General features: G+C 47.6%; 1 protein-coding gene across 1 annotated transcript in view; it reads left to right on the forward strand.

Annotated features, from left to right (window-relative positions):
• Nucleotides 1–27292, forward strand: part of METTL24 (methyltransferase like 24) — a 44556-nt gene that overhangs the window by 6326 nt on the left and 10938 nt on the right. Inside the window, exons 2-4 of the mRNA XM_054174127.1 lie at nucleotides 12527–12625; nucleotides 16703–16842; nucleotides 23863–24091. Of these exons, the coding sequence (XP_054030102.1) occupies nucleotides 12527–12625; nucleotides 16703–16842; nucleotides 23863–24091 (468 nt within the window). The remainder of the gene's footprint in view (nucleotides 1–12526; nucleotides 12626–16702; nucleotides 16843–23862; nucleotides 24092–27292) is intronic.

The following is a 27292-nucleotide window of genomic DNA, read 5'->3' on the forward strand; positions in this document are numbered from 1 at the left end:
AGGAGCTTATGGCTCCAGGCCATTAGTACCTTGGGGAACAGCTGTGAGAGCCTTGGCTGGGTTTTGTTCAAATATTCAGGCTAATAGCACAGACTGAGAGAGGTTATTGTGTTTGGAAGAAAGAAAGGAGTATAAACTTCTGCTGATAGCAGTTCTCAACAGCAGATGACCAATTGTGAGGAGAGCCAGCCAGCTCTGCCTGAAAAGGAGGGGCAGCTGTGGCACTGTAAGGCACCCAAGCACAGCAATCCTTCTCCAGGCAGCCAAGCAAGGCCAATATTTGGCTTTTACTGTATTTTAACTGCAGATGAAATGTGTTTATGGTAGACTGTAAAGAGGAGATGGAAATGTGCTTTCTGACAATGATGTCGCTTCTGAGCTTGTGAGGTGGGTGATTACAGGGAATAACCTCGATTCTTACACACATTTGATTACCTAAAATAGGTTCTTCCTTCATGAATTTTTGAGAAGTAGCTGGGGGGATATTATCCTTCCAAAGGGCATTACAGCTTTATGAGACTTAATTATATCCAATAATACAGATTTCTTTCAAATACCTATTCAAGGCTTTCTTTCAGCATATAAAGAGAGCCAGCCATGGCACAGAGAAAATGCTTTCCAGGGTGTATAAACTTTCCTACTTAAGGACATAACCCAGGCATCAAAGTGGTAATTGCTCCTGCAGATGCCTTGCTCCATGGTAGCTGTGACAGTTGTGCCATCTTTTTCTTCAACCAGGCTAGATGTTCCACAGGCTGTGTACAAAATGCGACCTTTATGACTGTGGTAGCAGGTGCAGGGAAAAACCTCACCCTGATGCAGTTCTGTTTGCTGTCTTCAGCTCAAACTGTTGAATGGGAGTGTTCTGTGGGGAAGTGACCCACACTGCCCCTGCAGTGATGCTAGAGAGTGGCTGAACAGCTCTGGTCATGGCCTCTGTGTCCCACTAAAGGGCAGCAATTCAGTAAACACATTCCCTGCTCTCTCCTCTTTCTTTCGCCCTCCACAGTTCTCTGTGTTTGGGGTGCTGGTTGCCAGATCTTACTGGCAGTGAAGAAGCATGACTCCCTTTCACATGCTGGGCACATGCTTGGACAAAGAAGGAGGTCTTCTGCCCAAAACCAGCTGTTGAGCAGGAGGTGGGAGGAGGTGAACACTGGTATGAAAGCCAGTTGTACAGTAGGTCACAGACTTGTCATGGGAAAAGAGCAAGAGTCCTTGAAAGTCAGGAATTTTCACAGCCTGGAAGACAATGAGCACAGTTAGAACAGAATAGTTAGTTCCAGAGTGCTCTTTTGTCATGTTTCACTCTGGTTTTACTAAAAATAGAAGAGAGGACAGTTTGGAACATGCAGCTTTCCTTGATCAAGCAGTTCTCAAGGTGGCTGAGCTTGCTTCTTTGTTGTCTAAAGCTTCCTCCTTTGGAGAGAGAAGCCAGAAAGAGACATCTGAGATAAGTGAAATTCTTCCAGAAAGCCTTAGGGTTTTTCCTTTACATGTCTGACCTTTAGCTGTCTTCTTAGGAGACAAATATTTAACTTCATTGCTAGTAAAGTTCTCATCCTGGCTTGTTCAGTCAATTCCCATCAACATTTACCCATCCAGGCAGTTAACAGAGATGTACATCTGTGTCAAGGCTGCAGAGTGGGTGCTGGCATGCCAGACATCTCTTTCGTGATGCCACTTGTACTGAACACTCTGGGCACAGTTCAGACTGAGGTGCAGCTGGTGGATCTTTGGTGTGAACCCAGAGCAAAGCTCCAGTGGCCCATGACAAGGGATGCAGCATGGAAATCCAGTGGTGAAGAACAAAGCCCTCTAAGAGCTGCCTGGCAGACTTTTACAGGCGATGTGACAAGTGCAGTATCTCTCTTACAAAACAGATGTAGAATCTGGAGGTTTTGATAATGTTAGTGAGGGACCTTACTCTTTACACAAAGCAGTTTGATTTGATTGTGTTAGACCACACTGTCCTCCTGCTGCAGCCTGGCAGTGATGGCTGTCACTCAAGGCATAGCTTAGATAAAAGTCCTTACCCAATAGATGAGAAAGTCCATGTGATCTACCACTACTCTTTGATGGCATCCCCAGCAATCCTCTCTTATCACTTGTTCTAATATTAACTTTGAGTGGTGTTTGTCTTGGACAGCTGTTCAGGGCTCCAGAGCTGTCTGCAGTGGATGTCAGGCATTTCATCAGCGTGGGTTTGTAGCTAGCAGATAACACACCAAGATACTTTTGTCTATGGTGAAGCATTGTCTATCTGATACGGTGCTCTGGTCCATAACATCTCCATCAGGAGCAGGGAGGTTATTGTCCCTTTGTACTCAGCTCTAGTGAGGCCACTCCTCGAGTATTGTGTCCAGTTTGGGGCACCTCAATACAGGAGAGAGGTGCTGGGGAAGGGCCTGGAGAATAAATCTTACAATGAGCAACTGAGGGAGCTGGGGATGGTTAGTTTGGAGAAGAGGAGGCTGAGGGGAGACCTCATTGCTCTCTGCAACTCCCTGAAAGGACATTGTAGAGAGGCTGGTGCTGGTCTCTTCTCACAGGTAATTAGTGATAGAACAAGAGGGAATGGCCTCAAGCTGTGACTGGGTAGGTTTAGACTGGACATTAAGAAAAAGTTTTTCCCATCAAGAGTGGTCAGGGATGGGAAAGTGCTGCCCAGGGAGGTGGTGGAGTCACCAACCCTGGATGTGTTTAAAGGTGGTTTGAATGTGGTGCTTGGGGCTATGGTTTAGGGGTAAACCTTGAGGAGTAGGATTATTGGTTGGACTTGGTGGTCCTGAGGGTCTTTTCCAACCTGTTTCTGTGATACTGTATTAGTGCCAGGGGTGCATGTGGTTGGGGAACCTGTGCAGCTGAAGATGGTGTTAAGAGTCAGTGAACACTGCCTTCACTGCTTTAACCTCTGCTTTGCCACATCCATTCCCAACCCTCTTCCACATTCCTCTCCTAGCAGTCAGCCAAGTTAAGCAATTAACTGGGAGCCTCAAAAGTCAGTATGCTTTATTTAGCATCCTCTTTCATATAAGAGAGGGTGTTTGAAATGCTGTGGGGAAGAGATGGTGATGTCTATGGATAATGTGGCCTGTAATGTTAAGTAACACTTGCCTCTGAAAAGCCTAAAATTGACAAGAATCAGTTTGAAATCTCTCCTGCCCCCTGCAGAGCTGACAACACTAGGGAAGGATTGAGATTTATCCCAGAGGTCAACGCTGCAGGGTTGGAGCTGCCTGAAGAAGCCCCCAAGGAACAATAACATTTGTTAATGCTTAAGGTCTTGCCTCTTCTTTCTTTGGGCTTTCCTCGTGGTTGTTCTGCAGCTTTCAAAGCTGTGAACTTTGTTTCATCCTGAACAAAGCAAAGCAATGGCATCTTGGTCCTTCCCCCTTGCTCTTTTTAAACAAGAAGCAATTATGTGTCAATTGCCTGCTCCTGACTGATGTATTTCTTCTTAGATGTCTTGATTAAGGCTTTGATCGTGCAATTATTTTTCATTATGGAATCGGTGGGAGTTCTGGGTCCAGCAGGAGCTGCAGGGTCAGCCCATGTAGCTTTTCAGTGCTGTAGTGTGTGCAATGCTCAGAGCTGGTAATAAACCACTGGAAAATGACCTTAACTAAAGAGGGTGGTGCACATCTGCTCAAGCCCATCCTCCATGAGCTTGTGATACTTGGGTCTATACTTGTCTCAAACCAAAAAATCTTTCAAATTGTGTGCTTTGAAACAAGCTTGATTGTGGTACTTTAGGAACTGGAAAATAAACTTAAAGTCCTGACAGCTTGTAAGCCACATCTGCCCCTGTGCTCAGCGCTGGTTAGGCCACACCTTGAGTCCTGTGTCCAGTTCTGGGCCCCTCAGTTTAGGAAAGATGTTGAGTTGCTGGAAGGTGTCCAGAGAAGGGCAACAAAGCTGGGGAGGGGTTTGGAGCACAGCCCTGTGAGGAGAGGCTGAGGGAGCTGGGGTTGCTTAGCCTGGAGAAGAGGAGGCTCAGGGGAGAGCTTCTTGCTCTCTACAACTACCTGAAGGGAGGTTGTAGCCAGGTGGGAGCTGGTCTCTTCTCCCAGGCTAAGGGCAAGAATCCATCATTATCTTAATAATAAAACAGGAGTATGTTTGTAGACATTTAAAGGTAGTATGCATTTCATTCTGGGGAGCTCTGCTACCTTGCTTTGTTAATTAATGCTTGCATGAAATAAGGAGTTGAGAGGTGAGTTTTGGCTCTTTTTAGTTTTCCCTGGCTGTCCAGTAAACCTCAGTAAGATCAAGTGAACTGAGGGTGGGTTGGAGGGGTGGAAGCCCCTAGGTACCTGTTGTGAATATTTTTTTGCCTTGCCTTAGGTTTTGTGTTATGAAATCCAAATACCTGTGGAAGTCACTCAGCCTTTTGGGTTGCCCTTGGATAAGAGTTAACTTTTACTTGCTTGATAACATTACAATAGAATAAACCAGGTTGGAAGAGCCCTTCAAGATCATCGCGTCCAACCCATCAACCAATCCAACACCACCTAAACAACTAACCCATGGCATTATAGATGCTTGGTGACAAATACTGCCTTCTCCTGCTCCCTGGGCACAGAAGGCCCTCCTGGTCCTTGCCCAGGAGGGGAAGGGATTTTCTGATGTGTCAGATCTCGGGGCTCTGGACAACCTGACCTAATGGAGGATGTCTCTGCTCACTGCAGGGGGCTTGCACTAGGTGACTTTGGAGGTCCCTTCCAACCCAAACCACTCTATGATTCTAAGGTGCAAACCATTTTTACTCCACTTGGATGAGAGAGAATGCTGCACAAGTGTGAAATGCTCTTATTTATGTGAAAGCATTAAGTTTTACTTTAAAACACCTTCTGCTCCACTCCTCAGCCTCAGGCAGAGCCTGCTGAAGTCAGTGGAGAGGCTGCCAGAGGCATCCCTATCACAGGGTTGGAATTTGCACAGGATGAACTCTGCTTATCAGGCTGGCTGAGTGTTTACTGGTAATTCTGTTTGTTGTGTGCTGTGATTTGAATATTGCAGTGAAGGAAAACAGCTTTTTGGTGGTGTTTTGGTTTTTCCTCCCTATTACATGGATGATGACATCTGCCACGGTTTCTCAACCAAAGCACTTCATTTAAAGCAGTTATGAATACAGGCTGAAACCATGGTCTTGCCCCTGCTTGGCTAAAGCCTGAGTTTGACAAGCAGTGACCAGTACTTGCTGTATCTGTTTCCTGCTGTTGCCCTTCAGTGCTGGCAAAGGTGTGCAGGCACTGGAAAGAATTCAGCTGATGGAGTATTGCACTGCTTAAGCAGTTTGGAGAATTTGCTCCCATAAATTTCCATCTGTTCTGGCTCCTGCTTTTATCTCCATCAGAGATAACTGATCACACTGTCAGCCTCTGGACAGCACTGGAATGCTGCTGCTGCCCCATTTATTCTGTTGCTACAGCAAAGGAACCTCCCTTGACTGTTGTTTTTAAAGCTGTGTCTCTCTTAGCAGTGCAAAAATCAATCTCTCCTTCAATAAATTCTCCCTGATGCTGCTGGGATTTCCAATGGCAGAGCTGTCAGTCTGTGGTGACCTTCAGAGGTCTGAGGAGGGGCTCGCCACTGCAACGCTGCCCTTTGCTGCCTCCTCCTGCATTGCCTGCCATGGATTTATGTCTCAGAGGTAGTGAGGGGTGGTAGTTATTACACAGCATAATAAGCTGGGTGCAATGCTTTCTGAATGCCTAAGTACCCACAAGTTACAGTGCTGGCAGGTGCTCCAAAACACATCCTGCTTCTAAGCCACAAACCTGCCCCCAGTACATGAGTCACTGAGGTCCAGGTCTGCCGATGAGTTTACAGGGGTGTGTGGGGGGTGTGTATAATTGTCCACAACAACTAATTTAAACCTCCACAACAACTAATTTAAACCTAGAAAGCTGGATCTCATGTGCTGTGGGAGTCAAGGCTTTGATTTGAATTCAGGGGAGCATTAGTCACCTAAACTCCTCTACGGATCTGGCTGTGTCACATTAGTTTTGGAAGGCTCTCTTTATTTTTCCAGAGCCATTTCTTTTCTTAAAGTGCTATAAATTCTATCACTGAAAGTTGGTGCCAAGCATCCTCTTTTTTTCCCCTGTCCCTTCCTTATGAGACATTCGTTTGGGGGAAAAGACAAAGAGCTCACAGTAGAGTTGGAGAGAGCTTGAGCGTGGTGTGCCTTGCCTGCAGCTTAGGGCAGCAGCTTGAGCCAAGAGCTGTGATTTGTGCGTGTGGCTCCTCTTCGTGTTTCACATGGGAAATCAGCAGCAAAAGGAGCAGAAAATAAACATGAATATTAACAAAAGGAGAGCAGAGGTGAAACGGCTTGGTGATTGCTGCCTTTCCAGGGTTGTTACGTATGCATGTTCAGACTGATTTGCTCTGCAAGGGTAAAGACTCTTTTGGTTTCTAATGAGAACTGAAGTCAGAAAATTGCTTTCTCCATTTCAATGTAAAACTTTGCATTCAAGAAGCGTTTCTGCTTTTTCCTTCCCCCTGATGAAGCCTGAAGAGTTTTACTTATAGGGCAAACTGCAGCCTTGGGAAGCAAGTGCTGATAAACTGCTCTCAAGTGAAGCCCTCTGGATGATGTTCAGAGCTGCCTGAGCTGGCTCTTGGAGCAGTCACATCCCACTCCCAAGCAGACAAATGTGTGCTGCACTGCAGAGGCTCGGAGGAGGTGATGCACAGAGAGCAGTGAGCAGCTAGGGGAGAGTAAAGTGTATCCTAGAAGCTCTCTGGACAATAACAAAATGCAGGTGTCCAGACATAGAAACTCGTCCAGTTATTAAAATTCTTCTTTTGACAAGTCATGTCAAACACTCATCAAATTGGAGGGACCCACCCAATGCAGAAAGTGCTCTTACCACAGGCCTGGTTTCCAGGGTTTGCTGTGGTAGTAGCCACGCTGCACAGGAGATGTGTTATGTTGCTTGCTAGGTTGTTCCCCAGCCTAACATTTCACACTTAGATCTTTGGATCAGGTCATGGAGCAGATCTTCCTGGAAGATATGTCAAAGCATGCTGAAGACAGAGAGGTGATTAGGGACAGCCAGCATGGCTTCACCAGGGGCAAGTTGTGCCAGGCTAGGCTGGCAGCTGTCTATGATGGAGCTCTGGATGCCATCTACCTGGATTTCTGGATGGCCTGTGAGAGTCCCCCACAACATTCTTACCTTTAAATTGGGTTTGATGGATGGACTGTTAGATGCATAAGGAATTGGCTGGATGGCTGCATCCAGAGAGTCATAGGCAGTGGTGCCATACCCAAGTGGAAAGCAGTAACAAGTGGTGTCCTTCAAGGGTCCATACTAGAACCAATACTATTTACTTGGAGCAGCCTGATCTGGTGGAAGGCATCCATCCCCCATGGCAGGGGGCTGGCCTAGGTGATCTTTAGAGGTCCCTTCCAACCCAAACCACCCTGTGGTTCTGTAACCAGCACATTATGGTTTTGCAGCACTGGAAGTTATTGGTGTTGGGGTCTGTGCCTGTGTGGTCTGCTTGTCCCACTGCACCAACCCCATGCACACAGAGGACAGAGCAACCAGTGACTCTTAGAATCGTTTTGGTTGGAAAAGACCTTTAAGATCCTGTGATGGCTGGGTATGAAGAAGGTTGTGTGCTTGTCTGCAGTGTTTCCAGAGCTTCCTTTGCTTCAGATAAACTTGTCCAGTGCATGAAAATTTCAGTGTTGGGGTGGAGAGTCTCAGTTTCAGTGGCTGCAGGACTGGATTTTCAGCTGGGTTTCCCTGGGTTACTCTCAATGCCTCAGAAGAACCTGCTGCTTCCCTCTCAATACACACACACATGCAGAGCAGGAGTGTGTGGAGCAACTTCTCCAGTGTGGTTTCTGAAGAGAAAACCTTTTGTGTTTAAGCAAGCCAAACTGCAAATTAAAATAGAAAATAATGGTAATAGAAAAGAATGAAAAGAAAAGGAAACAGTTCAGACATGTTGGACATGAAATCACTGGGAGCATTAAATATGAGCCATGGCCACTTGGTGAGCCTGTGTTTTAAATTATAGCTCACTGAGCCTGTGCCTGTCCCTCCTGCTTCCAAAGGAACGATGTAGCGTGGCTTGTTTTCATCAGTGTCCCTCCTGTGAGGCCTCTGGGTGATGCTGATGACACTTAGCTAGATGACACAGTACAGGAGACAGAATTAACCAGGTTGGAAAACACCTTTGAGATCTTCAAGTCCAACCTATCACCCAACACCATCTCATCAACTAAACCATGGCACCAAGTGCCCCATCCAGGCTCTTTTTAAAAGCTCCCTGGGCAGCACATCCCAATGGCCAGTCGCTCTTTCTGTGAAGAATTTCTTCCTAACACCCAGCCTAAACCTCCCTTGGCATGGCTTGAGACTCTGTCCTCTTGTTATGTCACAAGTTGCCAACAGACCTTTCCCAAGGAGGTCTTTGCCAAGGCTGAGGCATACTTGTTCTTTCCTCTTGACACCTCTGCTCTGAGGTGGAGTTTGCCTGCCTTGTGCCACGTTTGCAGCGTTTGGAGTCGCTCCACCCTGCTGGAGAATGGAGCCTCCCAGCTGGGGAACAGGCAGGCTCAGCCCTCTGAGATACAAACTTGTCTGCAGCATGGCGTGTATGATGGTCTGCCCTGGGGTTCCTCCCCTGTGGTTTTGAATGTCTATGGTGTAGCAGCATCTGAGCCTGTCCTCCAGGCTTCCTGTGCAGGTCATGGAGAGGAATGGATGTTTCCAGTGCATGACTCATCTTACTTATTTTAGACATCTTCTCTGTGATGAGATGAATCATCCCCTTCAAGAGCCTGACTGCTTCATCTGTCCTGTCAAATAACTTAGCTCCTCAAGCCCACTATGGGAGCTTGGTCCCTGGCTGTCCTCACTGCAGGAATGTTCACTCCCAGCTCTCCCTTGAAGCCTACCAGTTAATTGCCTCTGAAACTAACCGTGGGTGTTTGCAAGGGATTCTTTGCCGCCTGAGCCACACTGTGGCATCAGCAAGGGGAGCAATGTGCCAGGTTTGGCTGCCTCCACCCTCAGCAGTGCTCCCACTCACCTCAGCAGGCTTGTTGCATGTCCCTCGTGAGGCAAAGCCAGTACTCAGGTGGGCTGCAGCACACTGCTTTCACTATTCAAGGTACTCTTGAATTAAGTGAAAAGCCCCTAAACTCACAAAACAATGTATTTAGGGCCACTGGAGAGCCCAAAGGAAATGATGGCCAAGCCCTGTAAATCATGGGGTCAATGTACCCTCACAAGGGCTGACCTTCAGGCATGAAATCCAGTAAATACACACTTGCCTTGTAGGTGTCTGAAATGCTGCAGTTTGAATCCCACTCACTGCATTTCAAACTGAAAAAACATCCCTGCAACATTTCACCCACAAGCAAGCTCTGTTGTGCTGTACCCTCCTGAGAGGGGTGAGAGTGGTGATGCACAGAGTACAGCCAGAACTGGGCTGGGTGCACTTAATCTGCAGGGCTTATTTGAGGAGGTTTACCTGGAAACACTATGGAAGGTGATGAGAACATGAAAAATGATCAGCAATGGCTACCAATGCACATAGAGAATGGCTAGGTACATAAACAGCTGGGATTCTTCAGGAGGGTACTTTGTGAGTCATGAGTGTACCTATACTGCATCACCCACACCCACTGGGAAGGAAGGTGTACCTGGTCCAGGAGTGGTACTGGATTCTCATCCTCATTCATTGTCTGTGGATCTTGCTGTTGAAGGTCCCCACTGAGTGTTCAGTTAGGAGCAGACCCCTCCAGTGTCCTTGTTAGGGAGTGGGAATAGGCTGCTGCTTGGTAAAGAGCCAGGGTCTAAGTGTGAAGTTTGAGGAGCTGCTCAAAAGCATTGCTGTCAAACTGGAGCTCAGGTCTGCTCTCGCTCACAGAAAGAGCATTTGTGTAGTGCTCCCTAATTGAAACAACTATTGAAAAGGTAAAGCTCCTTTTTTTTCCCTCCTCCTTTTCAAATTTTAACCAAAACTGCATAATTAAGTCCCTGGGTTTGTTAATCTGTATAGTTGTGTGTTTATTGATGCATTTTGGAGACAGAGGAAAGGCAATTTGTGGTCCTTAAGATGTGAAAGGACCTGAGGGGAAGCCACAGTGGCTCTTTCACATTGCACTCTGCTGAGAGAGCCTCATTCACGTGGTTAATTATGGGGAGGTTTGTGATTAATTTTTGTATGTGTGTGTGTCTTTTTCTTTCCCCCCTCCTTGTCAGCTCTGTGCAGAGGGAATTCTTGCTGAGTGTGCCATAATGGCCACCCTGCAATCCCCCTGCTTAATGAGCTGCTGCTCACACAAACAGGTTTCAGAATAACTCTGCACAGATGTTGGAGTGTCTGGGGCTGCTTGGGGGTTTTGTTTTGGTTTGGGTTTTTTTTTTCTCCTTGAAAGTGATTGTCAGCCTTCGTTTTCATTTCAGGCTCTCAAGCCTGTTGAAATGGCAGCGCTCCTGTCGTCGCAGACAGCATTCAGCCATGTGAACTGTGACTCATTCTGAAGGATTACACAGGCATTTCCCTCCCCGGTGTGCACCTTTCCTCCTGCTGGTAGCTGTTTGCAGGCTGCCTGTTGCAGTCAGCGGGTCAGGGGGACCTGCTGCTGCAGAGCTCGCTGGCTGGCTTGCTTCCAGCTTTGTGCTGGGCAAGGGTTAGAGGAGCCTGTGGCTGCCCTGGGTGGGAAATGCTACTTTTGTCTGCTTCTGGGGGGGGGCAAAAGATGTCTTGCATGTCCTTTTCAGCATCTCTTTTCAGTCAAACAAAACAAAAAACCACCAACCAACAAAACCAACTCAAAGAGAAAGCCCTAAAGGAGCAATAAACCTCATGGAGCCCTCCTGGCTCACGTTCACTCCAGACTCTGTTTACTTAGGCTGCAAAAATATCAGTTTGTGATATCAGCTCGAGGCAAACACCATCTGGTCTGGTGGTCCCCTTTAGTTACCTTTCACTCACCTTCTCTCTCTTCCCCCCCCCCCCCCCCTTTCCTGCCTTCCTCTCTGGCATCAGCAGATCCCTGCTGTCACCACCCTGGCTCTTGTGGCTCCACAGAGCAGCCCTATGGGGCTGTCCTCTGCGGTGGGGCTCAGCACCTTGCCTCCATCCTTCTCCAGTTAATTGCTGTTTCCTACATGTTTTCCAGGGCTTCCTTTGAAATAAGTTCCTGTGGGAGTCCTGAACGGGGTTTCTTTTCTTTGTTTGGTGTTTTATTGCATCTCAGCATGAACCTGTGGAGGGAAAAAAAAAAACCCAACCCTCCATGCTGTTCATTATGGAAGCTCAGTTAATTGGGGATGATTAAAGGGAAGTTTGACACCACCTGCCCGGCCGTGGAAGTGAGTTATGGCGCCTGAAGATGAAAAGCCACGAGGAATCAATCTTAATTTGGTACAGCTTAACACCATGCTTGTATTTTTGTCTGCTTGAGGGCAGGAGATGACATGTCTGAACTTCCCAGCACGACAGAAGCAGGCAGGATTCGGAGAAGGTGGCACAGATGGGAGCACAGAGCCCTGTTGCTCTGCAAGCACGTGTCTCAAAGCCCGCTTTTGTCCCTCTCTGTCTCTGTGGGAAGTGTTGCTGGAAAAGCTGATCCTTCAGGTTCAGAGCTGAGGGGCCTCACAGACACTGCAGAAGAATAGAATAGAATTAACCAGGTTGGACTTGAGATCATCAAGTCCAACCCATCACTCAACACCATCTAATCAACTAAACCATGGCACCAAGGACCCCATCAAGGCTCTTGCTAAACACCTCCAGTGATGGTGACTCCACCACCTCCCTGGGCAGCACATTCCAATGGCTGATCTCTCTTTCTATGAAGAACTTCTTTCTAACATCCAGCCTAAACCTCCCCTGGTGCAGCTTGAGAAGGTATCCACCAAAGCTACATCCCTGTGGTCATGAAAATGAGGAGTGGTATGGCTGTGGGCAGCCCCATTGAGGACAGCAAAGAGTTTTGGTGTATCTTGTCAGGCATGCATGGGGGAGGAGGAGGACTCTTCTCAAAGGCTGCAGGAAGTTTGCTTTGCTACTGAATTTTGAGTTTCAGACAGGAAAGAGATTGTTTGCAGAGGCTTCCTTTGGTGATTAGTGTTTGCAGCCCAAGTTCTTGTTGTAGTGGACCTTTGTGATCGATATGAAATCAAAGTTATTTCCCTGTTTTCAGACGCTTTGCTGGAGAATTCAGCTCTGCAGATCTTGGTTTTCTTCGTGGCTTACTTTGGGTGTCCCAGAATGCCTGTGTTGACACATGTATGCTGGGGAAAGAGCCCTTCCTGAATGACCTATATCTGCTTTCAAGCTGCTGCTGATCAATCAGTTAGATCCTCTTCCACTGCAGTTCAAACCCTGCTTTATTCTGAAATGACTTTCATGTGTAGACAAGTCCCTAGGATACTCTTTTAGTTGGAGATTAAATCTCCTTAGTTTATTAGTCCTTGCATTTTATGCATGGACCAAGGAGTGAATCCTGTTCCCTTAAGGTGTGTTTTGCTTTGCTTCGCAGACCGTAAGGTGGCACATTGAACTGCAGCCATGGGCAAGTCCAACTCCTTCCCTCAACTATGAGGCCCTGAGGTTCCTGAAGTACATTAGCACTTCTCAGGTAAGATTTTCATTTCAGTCTCCGTTTAGAAATCAGGCTGCTCCCTTTCAGGTAAGGAATTAACTTCACACCAGCCTGGTTTTGACAGTGCTTTGTTTCTAAAGGTGCTTTAACCTAGCAGGGATGGTTGGTGTGAATGAAAAAGTCAAGCCCCAGGGTAGAAAGAATGCAGTATTTCCTGGCTTTTTATTTCCAGATGGGCTGCTGTCCTGACAGGAGTACAGTAAAACTGAAATTCCAGTGATACAGAACACAGAATTATCCAGGTTGGAAAAGACCTTTGAGATCATCAAGCCCAACCTATCAGCTAGCACCATCTAATCAACTAAACCATGGCACTAAGTGCCTCATCAGATCTCTTTTTAAACACTTCCAGAGATGGTGACTCCACCACCTCCCAGGGCAGCCCATGGCAGGGTTGGAACTAGATGATCCTTGAGGTCCCTTCCAACCCTAACAATTCCATGGTCTGAGGTCTTGGGTGACAGGTTGGACTTGATGATCTTTGAGGTCTTTTCCAACCTTATTGGTTCTATGATCACTTCTACATTACCCATGCATACACTTCTACCATTTACCCATGCATTCATTACCTGCAATGAAAAATGCAAGAGGCTCTGGGTGCCTCCAGCTGACCCTTGAATACTCTCAAATACAGATGAAACTACACCATTGCTTACACTGAAGAACAGCCAAAGGCCTCAGAGGCTGATGTCACTCCCATACAAAATATCATTCATGTTCCCAACGTGTGGAATGTCATTCACATACAAACCCCTTTGTTAATGCAATCCTTACAAGGCTGAGACAGGAGATCTGTTTGAAACGTGTCTAAAACTACACTGGGGTGGTAACTGGGAGGTTAGCAGAGTGGTCACTTACCCTCCAGCTTCTGGCTACCCCAGGCTAAATGCTCGAGAAAATGACATCTCTGCCTCTGCTGATGGCACCACTGAGAGGGCAGGAGGCAAGATGATGCATGTGGAGGCAGCAAGGGATGTGTGTAGAGCTGCTTGTGTTGTGGTACAGAGGTTCAGGCTGCAGCAGACACATGAAGCTGAAAACATCCTTCTTCTGGGTGACTTAATAACCGGTGGCAGATGCTGCCAAACTCCACTAGTTGGGTCAAAGCCTACAAGAGCATCAATTAGCAGAGAGCTTATTGCTTCTGACACACTAATCGAGAAGCTTCGTTCCCAGAGTAACTGACCCTGGGGTTGGGGTGGGGGGGGACAAGCATAAGTGAAAACAAAACAAAAACAAAAGAAAGAGAGATAAATCCTTGTTCCTGACCTGGCAGATGTTACAGGGTTAGCAACTGACAGGATAACACCAGGACTGGCAGCAGCGCTTCTGGAAGTGGGCTGATGCTTAGGCAAGGGGCTTGCTTAGAGCAAGGGGCTCTCATTTTCCTTGTTTGCTGAGCAAGTGTCTGCTAATTGCTGTGCCTGAGTTCAGCTCCCTGCCATTAGTGGAGGCTTAGAGGAGGCCTTCTCACTCTCTACAACTACTTAAAAGGAAGTTGTAGTCAGGTGGGGGTCAGGCTCTTCTCCCCGGCAACTAGTGACAGGACAAGAGGACATGATGTGAAGCTGTGCCAGGGGAGGTCTGGGTTGGGTGTTGGGAAGCACTTCCTCACAGAAAGGCTGATTAGGCACTGGGATGTGCTGCCCAGGGAGGTGGAGGAGTCACTGTCACTGGAAGTCCTTAAGAAAAGATTGGATGTGGCACTTGGTGTCATGGTTTAGCTGATGTGGTGGGTCATAGGCTGTACTTGATGATCTCAGAGGTCTATTCCAGCCTCAATGGCTCTGTGAAGGGCTGGAGCTGTTAGAGGCAGAAAATGCCACATCATCAGGGCCAAGGTGTGTCCAGAAAAACCTTTTCCAATGCTGGTATCTCATGGTCAGAAGAACCTTCTCACCTTTGCTGCTATTTGTGTGCCCGCAGTGAGCAGCAGCCCAGAACAGGACGTGAGCACAGTGCTCCAGGGGCTGGCAGTCAGGGCAACAGAAGGGTGATGGTGCTGGGTTCAGGGGGTTTCATTTTTGATAGCAAGAGCTATTAGGTTTTCTCCAAACTCTGAGTGTTGTAATTGCTCCTAATACCATGAGTCAATTAAGTGGCAGCACTGCAGAACTGTACTTTCCTGTAGAGAGCACGTGGTTTTTCTGTGTCTCAAAATCAATGCTTGTTATGGCAATGCCATTTATGCCTTGAGTGTTATGTGACTGAGGGGAAATAGATGGTGGGGTGCAGTGCAAATCATTGCTTAAACCTTGGTGAATCCTGAGAGCAGCAGGAAGAGGTGCTGTGGTAGCCTTTGTGAATTTTGCCATGGGAGTTATGAGCTGAGCAAGAGCAGGGCAGTGGTGATGCAGTGTGCAGCCTTCTGGATGTAATGCTCCCGATAATGATCTTTCAGAGCTTAAGCTTCTTAAAGAATGAGAGTTTTATTGACTTATTATAAGGCACATGATGGAAAGTGCCTACCACAGTGAAGGCTGGGTTGCAGTTTTCACTCTCACCCCTGTGTATAATTGTCTCAGTTCTCTGGTTCTGTGTGGGGCCAAACCTGGATGGTTTAGTTTGGCTAAAACTGAGAGCTGAGCTTGGACAATCTGTTGTAGGAAGAAAGGAGCAATCAGTTCAGGACTGATGTTTAACCTGGTTTTGTCTCTACTGTTGTTCTTTCCACCTTTGTTATTGTTGGCTTTTTGGCAGTGCCAGCTCCCATCCCTGCAGCTAGGGTTGGCACTGGGCCCAAAGAAGAGCTTTTTGTCACAGTGCCTCTGCTGAGTTCCTGCAACTCTTCTCACTTTGCTTTCCTAGCTGTGTGTTAGCAGCCTGTGCCCTGCAACTCCTGAACTGGATGGCCAGTCTGCATGTGGCCTGAAAAGTCCTTCAACCACATGTAGGCTGATGGTGGTGCAGAGCAGCACAGACTCTCCTGGCCAGATGCAGCCACAGCTTTGGTGCTTGCTTCTGCTTCCTACTACCACCTTACCACATGCTCTGGTGACACTGGCTTGCCATCACCTGCTCTGCCCTGGCTCCCAGATGCTGGAAAGGCTGCAGCACCCTCATGCCTGCCTCCTCTAGAGTGGGTCTGGAGGAAGAAGGCGGTGCAGAAAGGTGTGGCAGAGCCTGGGGGTGAAGTGCTGGCCCCAGCCGCTGGGTGGATGGGCAGAGCTGGTCCTGCAGGCAGGGGCTCCTCCATAGCATGTCCCTCACGGGGACACAGCTTGGCTGGCTCAGTCACTGCTCTGTTCTGGCTGTTGCAGGCTGCTGCTCAGCTGCTGGCAAAGCTGGCTTCACCTCTCAGGTAAGTGAGTTTTTGATGCTTGCAGGTCTCTGATGATTCAATCCTTGCTTTCTTGGTCCTTACAAGGACTTTGACAGTGTTCTTCCCTGCAGGGTCTTTTATCTCTTCTCCTTTTGCTGTGCTTTCATCCTGGCTTTAGGCTCTGGATGTCTGAGCCAGCACAGCACCAACACACACACACATGCTCATGTTTGGTTAAGCACTTGCTTAAATCCCCCTGTTGTAGGAGAGGGGATGTGTTGGGGTGATGATTAAATCCCTTCTGGAACTGTGCTCCAGGACACTCTAGGTAAGGTGTAGAGTGTACATCGCTGTGACTCTGCAACTTGTGATCCCCATCCTGAATCATGAACATGATTTGAACGTTATTCAGGATGCAGAATCCACTCCAGGGTTTGCTTACAAAAAAAAAAAAAAGAACACACAACCAAAATATTTTAATGCCCAAACAACTTGTGCTCAGGAAAATGGAATGTTGGGTATGGTACTAATGCTTAATTATTTGCTTTTCAAACTGCATTGCTCTCAGGGGGATTATATAAAGCCTTACATTTCACCAAGCAGAACAGATGAACAAGGGGGGCTGGAGGGGGGGGAAAATCATCAGATCTCCATAGCTGTGTATCAGATTGACAATCAGATTTAAATGAAACCAATTAACAGTTTTCTCCTTTCCACTCTTTCCCCAGAAGGCAAATTACAAACAAATTAAAAGTCATGTCTGGGACTGAAACAGCCTTTGATTTCCACAGATTTCCTGCGAACACTTGAACCTGAACAGCCTGGGAGGGTACTCTGAGCCCACAAAGAAGCCCTGGTCGGTCTGTCTTGACGAGAGGTTCAGCCTCATTCATCGGATCAGAAGCAAGCAATGTCGTCTCTACTCCCTTGGGTAAGTGCTCTCTTTTAAAGCAGCAAATTGTTTCATGACACCTAGCTTGTGAAGAGCCCTGGAAATGCAACACAGGCTGCAACGAGGTCATCTTTTAAACCAGAGGATGTTAGGAAGAAATTCTTCATAGAGAGAGTGATTGCCCATTGGAATGTGCTGCCCAGGGAGGTGGTGGAGTCACCATCACTGGGGGTGTTCAGGAGGAGACTGGATGGGGTGCTTGGTGCCATGGTTTAGTTGATTAGATGCTGTTGGGTGATGGGTTGGACGTGATGTTCAGGTGTGCTTGGAACCTGTGGGTGTGCTGCTGTGTGCTCTGGGTGCAGGGGAAAACCTTTCTCCACCAGAGGCTTTGCTTGCTTGCATTTTATTATTATTATTATTTTGATACCGGTATGAAACCAAACTGATGATGGTGGGCATGGAAATGAGTGAGAGAAACTGTACTCAGCACTGCTTAGGCCACACCTTGAGTCCTGTGTCCAGTTCTGGGCCCCTCAGTTTAGGAAAGATGTTGGCTTGCTGGAAGGTGTCCAGAGAAGGGCAACAAAGCTGGGGAGGGGTTTGGAGCACAGCCCTGTGAGGAGAGGCTGAGGGAGCTGGGGTTGCTTAGCCTGGAGAAGAGGAGGCTCAGGGGAGACCTTCTTGCTCTCTACAACTACCTGAAGGGAGGTTGTAGCCAAGTGGAGGTTGGTCTCTTCTCCCAGGCAACCAGCACCAGAACAAGAGGACACAGTCTCAAGCTATGCCAGGGGAGGTTCAGGCTGGATGTTAGGAAGAAATTCTCCCCAGAAGGAAGAGATTGGCCATTGGGATGTGCTGCCCAGGGAGGTGGTGGAGTCACCATCACTGGAGGTGTTTAGGAAAAGACTGGATGAGGCACTTAGTGCCATAGTTTAGTTGATGAGATGGTGTTGGGTGATTGGTTGGACTCGATGATCTCGAAGCTCTCTTCCATCCTGGTCTGGTCTATTCTATTCTGCCTTGCCTGAGCAGCACTGACTTGTGTAATTGCCAGGTACTTCAGCAGCAGTGTTGTAAAACTTCATTAACCTACCCTTGGAACAAAGCAGCACATTTCTTCATGAGAGTGTGTTTGCCAAGCACTTCAGGGGTGACCTGCTGAAGTGACAATAATAAAGGCAGCTGTGGCTTTTATTTTACAATGTTTTTGTAGTGTTCACAATGCTTACAGGCACTTGAGAGGGAAGTTTTCACTCTTCACGGCACAAGTGCTTTCACAGGTAGTAAAATCACAACTTCAGCCTGTTTCCCTGCTAATAAAACACTTTGCTTCCCAGGAGGATGAGGGAGGTCACTCCTCAGAGTTTGTCAGGCCGCTGGCCTGGCCTTTTGCATTAGCTGTCAGTGCACAGCTGCCTTGGGAGAATGATGGCTGGGATCTGCAGCTGGTTTCACACAGATCACAATAAAACTGTCTTTGCTGTTCTGGCAGCCAGCTTTAGCTTAGAGGTGTGTTGCAAGGCTCCATCTCTCTTCAACCAGCACAGTTTGCTCCTGTGATTGTGCTGCTGTGGGTTTAGGTCTGGTGGGTAGCAAGGGTCTGAGTGGAATTTCTGAGTGATGGTGGAGTTACTATCTCTGGAAGTCTTCAAAAAGAGCCTGGATGAGGCACTTGGTGCCATGGTTTAGTTGATGAGATGGTGTTGGATGGTAGGTTGGACTTGATGATCTCAAAGGTCTTTTCCACCCTGGTTAATTCTGTATTCTGCATTAGCACATGGCAGTTAACACCAGCAATTAGTGCAAAGTGGATGCACTGGGCTCAAAGGGAGTGTTCTGCTAATTTGGGTGGGTTTATCTGGGGATCAAACTTAACTGTAAAGACCAAGCCCTTCTGAGGGTGAGGGACTGTCAGGTTTTGTTCAGCTGTGCTGCTCTGTGGCAGAAGATCAAGAGCATGCACAGTGTATACAGAGAACAAACTCCTCTTGGCTGCTGCTGCTTCTTATTTCCTGACTGTTCTTTGCCATCTGTTTCAATGTATACTTACTTGGGTCTAATGCAGAATACAAGTTTGCATTATTTTTTTACCTCTCTCAGTTTTTCATGTTGCTGTGATAGTTAAGAGAGAAGCTGAGTTACCCCCTGCTCAGATCCAGACTTTACCTGCATGAGTGTTGTGCTGGCTCACTGCCTGAGCCACCTCCTAGCAGTCAGTAGGGAGAAGCAGACACATTCAGGTGGAAAATCAGCTAAGCTAAATAGCATTCTGGAGGCAGGTGGAGCTTTCCTTCGATTATAGAAGCCTGTGTTAATGTGGGTGCTAACTTCAGATGTCTTGGCAAAGTACTCAAAGTTCAGTGGAATTAATCTGGACCTTGCCCTTCAAGTTCCATGGTCATTGAGCTCCTGCATTAATGACCCTCTTCCCTTTGGGACCAGAGTGAACTGAGAGTGGCATTTTTGTTGAATTGGCCAGGAAGGTACAACTGCAGAGTTGACTTCATCTGTGGCAGGAGATGCAGATTTGGCAGGAAGCTGACTGGCACAAAGAGAACTTGCTAACGGTTTTGAACAAACCTGAGCTAGTGGCTGTAACCCAGTGCTATGTTTGTGATGTTTTGGGTATGGTGCAGGGAGCCTGAATGATGGATTTGCTGTGCTGGTGGACCAGTGAGGCTTAGCAGAGATTGAAAGTGGTGTTGGCTCTCCCATCAATCATCAGATGCACATGTGCAAGAAGTAGCCAACCACGATGTAACAGCTAGAAAAGAAAAGGGAGCTATTGGAGGTTAAGGAGGCTTCAGTCCTCCAGTTTACTACTGCAGCCTTAGAGCTCATTACTTTGTAGTTCTTCTCTCAAACTCACTTCCTTTAGTTTATGACAGGCAGAAAAGCAATTTTGTTCTGAGTAAGACAAAAATCCCCTTGAAACATTTTTGTTGTCTCATAGGCTTCATAAAGAGCAAAGGAGGAGCAGCTGCTTCCAATGAAGAGCATCCTCTGTGGAGAGGATGGATGGAGGACAAATGTGAAAGTTCAGTGTGAGTGTTGCTGGGAACCCTGAATTAAATCCATCTATCATTAAAAATGGAACAAAGCTTGCTGCTCAGGCTTTGCCTCCTTGGATGCTGGAGAAGAGTCTGTGAATGAGAGAGAGCAGTGTCTGAAACCTCTGGAGATCTCTGAGATTCCTACTAGCTGCTTCCACTGCTGGGAGGTAGCAGTGTTGTTCCTTGGGGAACAGGATTTCCCAGTGTGATACATAATTGCAATATGCATTAGTCAGCTCTAGTTATTAGTGATAAATCTGCTTAGATTAAGTTAAGTCTGTTACAAACACCACAGGCAGGCACTCAAGCTGGGATAATACAAACAAATAGGATTTCAGAAACTTACCAGTCTGTGGTTTAGAGAGTCTGACTGCAGTACTCTATAGAACCCCTCTGAGGTGGATCTGAAAGTGTAGGGGCTTTAGGAATCACACAGGGGATGCTTGGTTTTGCCCCCAGCTGCAGAGCCTGGTTGTCTTCCTTTGAGAAGGAGGAGGAGCAGGGAGGGGGAAACACAGAAAGGGAAAACTGGACCTTAACGTGCACACTTTTGAGCTCTGTCCTGCAGTCCCTGTGGGAGCTGGAGTGCCAGGAATACCTGCAGTTATCAGGCTGGATCAGCTGCAGGTGTCCACCAGAGCTGTGCTGAAGGAGACAAAGCAGCTTTTGTGCCTCCTCCATGCTCGCTGCACTCCAGGCTGAGGTGGAGGCTGCAGCGATGCTCCGTGCAGAGCAAGCTGCAGCCCAGTGTTTATCCTCTGCAGGGCTCTCTGTCCCCTGACCCTCTGTGAACCCTGGGAGCATGAGGACAGCCAAGGGACACTGCTCTCTGCTGTGCTGACCTCTGCCTTAGGTCAGTGTCCCTGCCCTGCTGCCAACAGGGACCAGTGCCAATGAGCTCTTCCTTGCCATTTGCATGCAGGCTGGGAGAGCTGGTCCCCAGTTGCTGCTTTGAAAGCCCACCTCTGTGAGGGGCTGTGTGCAGCTGCCCTGGCCCAGCTCTCTTCTGTACAGTGAAAACAGGCCAGTGTCTTTAGCTTCCTTTCTTTTACTGCTGCTGGAGGCAGCAGCTGCTCTCTCCTCATGGCAGGGAAAGGGCCTCTCTAGCCTTCTGTGACCCTTCTACACTAAGAAACACCAAATCTTTCTTGGGAGACCACATTTGTCTACGTTTTTCACGCTCTGTTGTCCCTTAGCATGATCATATACAAGCCAGGAGTTTTTCAGACCAGTGCTTTTGGAGATGACCTTATTTTGTTCTCCTGCCTATTTGCTGTTGGTTAGATATCTCTTCAGGCATAAATCTGAGCTATTAGCTGCAGTGCCAGAAGATGTACCACCGCTTTCTTCAGCCTCCTCTGTATTACTTTTCCTGTTTTGCACTGCTGTGAGCCTCCCCTTGCAGCCCACATGAGAAGCAATCTCTTTGGAGGCAGCCTGAGGTATAGCTGCATCCAAAGCATCTGGCTCTCTGGGTTGTACCAGCTGGCACAGTTGGAAGTGTGTCACGGACCCATGTGTCCATTGGTCACTGGTAGCTCATCACTCTAATGCTGTAACTGCCCCCAACAACTTCTGAGTTGTTCATTTTAGCCAGCTTCTCATTCCTGAGGGATTACACTGGTCCTTGTTCAGCAGTGTCCCCTCTGCAGAGAGCCACATGCAAACAAACACGTCGATTCACTTGGTTCACTTCTGAACTTTTTTCCTCATGTGTGTTGAATGTACTGAAGCAAATGCCTCTCTCTTCCTCCTACACAACTGCATGGGCTGGAATCCTGTGGAATGGAGCTATTCTTAAAAGCACACTGGGCTGTTTTTGCAGTCTCTGTCTCCTCCTACTTTCCCAGGATGCCTGAAGGAGAAGATGGTTGAGAAGAATAGAACAGAATAGAATTAACCGGGTTGGAAGAGACCTTTGAGATCACTGAGTCCAAAATATCACCCAACACCATCTAAGCAACTAAACCATGGCACCAAGCAGAAGCTAAGGGAGCTGGGGTTGTTTAGCCTGGAGGCTCAGGGGAGACCTTGATGCTGTCTACAACTACCTGAATGGAGGTTGTAGCCAGGTGGGGGTTGGTCTCTTCTCCCAGGCAACCAGCACCAGCACAAGAGGACACAGTCTCAAGCTGTGCCAGGGTAGGTTTAGGCTGGAGGTGAGGAGAAAGTTCTTCCCAGAAAGAGAGATTGGCCATTGGAATGTGCTGCCCAGGGAGGTGGTGGAGTCACCATCCCTGGAAGTGTTCAAAAAGGGATTGGATGTGGCACTTGAAGCCGTGGTTTAGTTAATCATGAGGTGTTGGGTGACAGGTTGGACATGATGATCTCTGAGGTCTTTTCCAACCTTATTGATTCTACGATATCCAGCACCACAATTCTGATTTAAGGTTTAGTGCATAGCTTGAAGTGTGTTTGGAACAAGAAGACATGCTCCTCACCAGACAGGTGATGACAGTGGTGAAAAACTTCTTGGTTTTAGTGTGAGCCAGTGGGCTATAGGTGTTGGGAAGGTAGCACAGCCTTGTAAGGTGCATTTTCTTCTTGCAAAGATAAGGACTGAGACAATTCTGTACAGTGGGGCTGGTATTTTTCTTCTCCTTTGAGGTCTTTGCCAAATGAGTAGCAGTCTTCCTCTTAAGTCTGTGTAAAATCTCTGCTACTGCTGTGAAGGGGCTGTTGTAAAACTTGCCTCTTCTTTTTTTCCTCTGGGTGTCTTCCTGTGCACAAAGAAAGTGAGCTGCTTGGTGCTTGTGTCTTGCTCCCACTTGGCATCATCATCTTTGTACCATTAGAGTGTAGGCAGGGTGGGAGATGTGCCTGATTTTTACAAGGCAGCGTGGTATAAATATTAAATGTGTTTGCTTTTCTGTTCATGGCTTGGTTATTGCAAGTTTGTGCACTGGGGACCAAGGAGAGTGTTGTCATCTTGTCAGGAGAAAAGCCAACTGAAAATAGGGGAGCATATCTATGAATATAATATAAGAATAGAGGAATAGTGACAGCACAGAGGTTCTAATGTTTCATTTACTTTATTGTAAGTGGTGTCAACTGCTAAATTGAGCAGAAGCTCTCTGGGAAAGTTATCAGCCTGGCCTAAAAGTGGTTTAGTGCTTGCCTTGAATCCTTCATTCTAATCATAGGCAGCATATTGCAGTGAGCTTGAATTCTCTGGTGAGGTTGGTTCATCCAGTCCAGTAGTTGAGTTCTGTAGATGAAAAATGCCACTACAAGTTTCTGGAGGCAAGTTATGAATGTGACACTGGGGGAAACCACAATGCTTTACATTTCCTTTATCTAACTACTAATTCCAAACCTTCAGCAGCCACTGTTGTGACTATTAGCTTTATCTGTGGTGATCTTGTCAGAATTAGGGTTAGATTTTGCTCAGGGCTGTGGGTGTATCCCTCAAAGGAGCACAGCAGCTCCTCCATTTCACTTTAGAAACAAATAGGTTGGGTTTTACCTTCTTTAACTGTGAATCCCCAGAAAGTTCTATGCAGCAGTGGTTCTTTTTGCAGCATTCTGCAGTGTGTCTGGAGAAGGGCAACAAAGATGGGGAGGGGTTTGGGGCACAGCCCTGTGAGGAGAGGCTGAGGGAGCTGGGGTTGCTTAGCCTGGAGAAGAGGAGGCTCAGAGGAGACCTTATTCCTCTCTACAACTACCTGAAGGGAGGTTGTAGCCAGCTGGGGGTTGGCCTCTTCTCCTAGGCAACCAGCACCAGAACAAGAGGACACAGTCTCAAGCTGTGTCAGGGGAGGTTTAGGCTGGATGTTAGGAAGAAGTTCTTCACAGAAAGAGAGATTGGCCATTGGAATGTGCTGCCCAGGGAGGTGGTGGAGTCACCATCACTGGAGGTGTTTAGGAAGAGACTGGATGGGGTGCTTGGTGCCATGGTTTAGTTGATGAGATGGTGTTGGGTGATAGGTTGGACTCGGTGATCTCAAAGGTCTTTTCCAACCTGGTTTATTCTATTCATACTTACATTGGTTTTGTTCTGCAGGCTAGGCAATGATGACAACCAGTTTGAGATCAACATGGCCAACAGTGGATGTGAGGTGCATCGTTTTGACCCCAGCATCAAGTCAGCACACATCCAGGAGGGTCAGCACCTCTGGTATCATCGCCTGTCCATTGACTGGAGGGATCCCAATCCAGCCATCGCTGCTCACAAGCCCCACAGCAGCACAAAGAAGCTGGGCACAGTACTGAATGAATTTGGACATCATAAGGTAAGGACTCAGGCACCAGGTTTCTGACTGCAGGATTAGGTGTTGAGAAAGATCATAGGATCACAGGGTGTTAGGGGTTGGAAGGGACCTTCAAAGATCATCAAGCCCAACCCCCCTGCCAGAGCAGGACCATAGAATCCAGCACAGGTCGAACAGGAGCACATCCAGATGTGAAGTCTCCAGAGAAGGAGACTTCACAACCTCTCTGGGCAGCCTGCTCCAGGGCTCTGTGACCCTCACAGTGAAGAAGTTCCTCCTCATGTTGCGGTGGAACCTTCTGTGCTGGGGTTGATATCCATTGCCCCATGTCCTGTCACAGGGTGCAACTGAGCAGAGCCTGGCCCTGTCCCCTCCCTTTTGACTCCCAGCCCTCAGATATTGATAAACACTTATTAAATCCCCTCTCAGTCTTCTCTTCTCCAGACTGAAAAGCCCCAGGGCTCCCAGCCTCTCCTCCTAGGGCAGATGCTCCCTTAATCATCCTGGTAGCTCTCAGCTGGAAGTTCCTTCTTGCTAGCTCAGGAGGGCTTCCCAAGGCTATCTTCTGACAAAGGGTCATTCTTCAGCAGTACTTATCATGCATTCCTTGTAGGAGTGTCCTTTCTGCCTTGCTTTCTCCGTGTGCTGATAACAGCCAGCTCGATTTGGAACCACCAGCCGTGTGCTAAATCCTTTCCTCCTCCTCCTCCCTTCCTTTCCCCTTCACCTAGCTGGTGACATTGGGTGCTGGTATTGTGGGTCCTGTGAAAGTTCCTGGCGGTTGGCTCAGCATGAGCTCTGAGCTACTCGCACAGCCAAGTTCATAACGAGAAAAACCCACGGCTTTGCAAGAATAATTAGAAGAGGTAATGGACGGCTTGTTTACATTGTCAAGGTCACTGGTCCTAATTACAGCCTTCCCCAACAAAAACATCCTGTTGTGGAGTTGGCAGCAATCTGTGGGATTTTTAACGTTCTCCCAGTTTGTTGTTTTTTAAGGGCCTGAAAAGACATCAGAAATCTTCAAGTCTCAAATAACTGTTGCCAGAATACGCTTGAGGAAGTTCCTTATGTTGCTTTTAAGAGGAGGGTTGGGGTGGGTTTATTTTTTTTCCTCCTTCGAAGGATATACGAGCGTGAATTCAAATGCTAATAGACTTCATCGCCTGCAGGTAGTTCTGCTTCTCTTTCTTTTGGAAAGAAACAGGCAGCCCGAGCTCAGGAGGAGCTTTGCTGTAAGCTTTACAAAGCAAGCAGGGCAATGTTTGTTTGCTTTGCTGTTACAAAATGCAAGATGTCCTTTTCACTTCACCTCTTGCTTCTATTTAGTGTTTTCTTTTGGTTTAGCTCTACTGATTTGGTTTTGAAGATAAGGGGGGGGAGGGAAGACTCTTTCCTAGCTCTTAGTCGTGCTCTAGCTACAGTGGGCTGTGCACTAGGGAAACATCTGGGGGGGAGAGATGGCTTTGCTTTGACGTTGGCCTTGCACTGATTTGGTTAAGAATAATTAATCGCAGAGCAATGATTAATGACCTGATCCAGAAAGAGCATATGAGTCTTGTGACCGTCTCAGAACAGTCAGTTCTCAGGCTGTCCCAGTGATACAGAGTGATTGTAAGCCCTCCTGTGCATGAGCAGGGTGTAGCTGTGGCTCTGTGTGATTTAACTTCCTGGGCAAAAGTTACCTGACAGGAGAGCAGCTGGCTGGAGGGGTAGCTAAGGAACATAAGTTTAGGCTCGAGGTGAGGAGAAAGTTCTTCACAGAGACAGTTGTTGGCCACTGGAATGTGCTGCCCAGGGAGGTGGTGGAGTCACCATCCCTGGTGGTGTTCAAGAGGGGATTGGTGCCATGGTTTAGCGGTCCTGAGGTGTTGGGTGATAGGTTGGACTTGATGATCTTTGAGGTCTCTTCCAACCTTACTGATTCTATAATGCACATGGAACACATGTAGTCAGCCTTTCCTCTAGCTGCATAGACATGGCCTGTGAGCTGGTTAGGTGTGTTGGTGAGTTCTGAAGAGTATGTACAGCATCTAGCTCTATTAGCCCTCTGGTAGCTCTCCCTGTGCAAAACCTTTGCATTGGTGATGTCAGGGCTGACTTCCTCCCAGCGAGGATAAAGCTGCTCCACACTCTGCCATCTTCTGCTGCATCCTATTTGGGAAATGGCTGGCTGGGCTGGCTCTGCTCACATTGTTCTGAGTGGCTTTTCTTTCATTTTTGAAGTCAGCCTGAGAAGTTGTATGTTGCATCAGAATAGAATAGAATTAACCAGGATGGAAAAGACCTTCGAGATCATCAAGTCCAACCCATCACCCATCACCATCTAATCAACTAAACCATGGCACCAAGCACCCAATCCAGTCTCTTCCTAAACACCTCCAGGGATGGTGACTCCACCACCTCCCTGGGCAGCACATTCCCATGGCCAATCTCTCTTTCTGTGAAGAATTTCTTCCTAACATCCAGCCTAAGCCTCCCCTGGTGCAGCTTGAGACTGTGCCCTCTTGTTCTGGTGCTGGTTGCCTGGGAGAAGAGACCAACCCCCACCTGGCTACAACCTCCCTTCAGGTAGTTGTAGGGAGCAAGAAGGTCTGCCCTGAGCCTCCTCTTCTCCAGGCTAAACAAGAGGACACAGATAAGCTCCTAGTTACAGAAAGAACATCCAAGGCAATACTGCAACGTTCAAGTTGTCATTCTTCTGGTGCCTGAGAGTGGAATTTTCCCTTGACTGAATAAATAAGTTAATTCAGAACAGTTCCACAGAGGATTTTCCAAAACACTTCTTTTTTTATCCCCAGCAAGGAGGTCAAAACATGCTGGTCATCCCATTCCTCTTAATTTGAAGATTAAGAGGATTCCTCCAAGCCCTTCAGTTCCCACTTCAAGGCAGGAATTCCACACAGCTGCATTTGAAGTTAATGCTTCATTTTCTCCTTGCTTTTGTTCTTTGGGACTTGGTCCAAGACCCTCCAAGTGATTAAGACTATTTCCACTGATTGCAGAGAGGTTGGGTTGTGCTGATGAAGAGAGGATGGACAAAGCCTCTTGGAGTTCTGGATAGTGTAGCCTTGAAGTGAAAAGGTGTGATTTGGGGGCTTGATGTGCAAGGGAGTCAAAGATCTTGGATGGGCTGTTGTGCACTCTGGCTGATATAAGAGCACACCTTCTACCCTGCAGTCAGTGCTGGGACCTCATCCACAGAAAGGGAAACCCATCCTG

Source organism: Dryobates pubescens, chromosome 28 (assembly GCF_014839835.1).
Source record: "Dryobates pubescens isolate bDryPub1 chromosome 28, bDryPub1.pri, whole genome shotgun sequence".
Lineage (NCBI taxonomy): Eukaryota > Metazoa > Chordata > Aves > Piciformes > Picidae > Dryobates > Dryobates pubescens.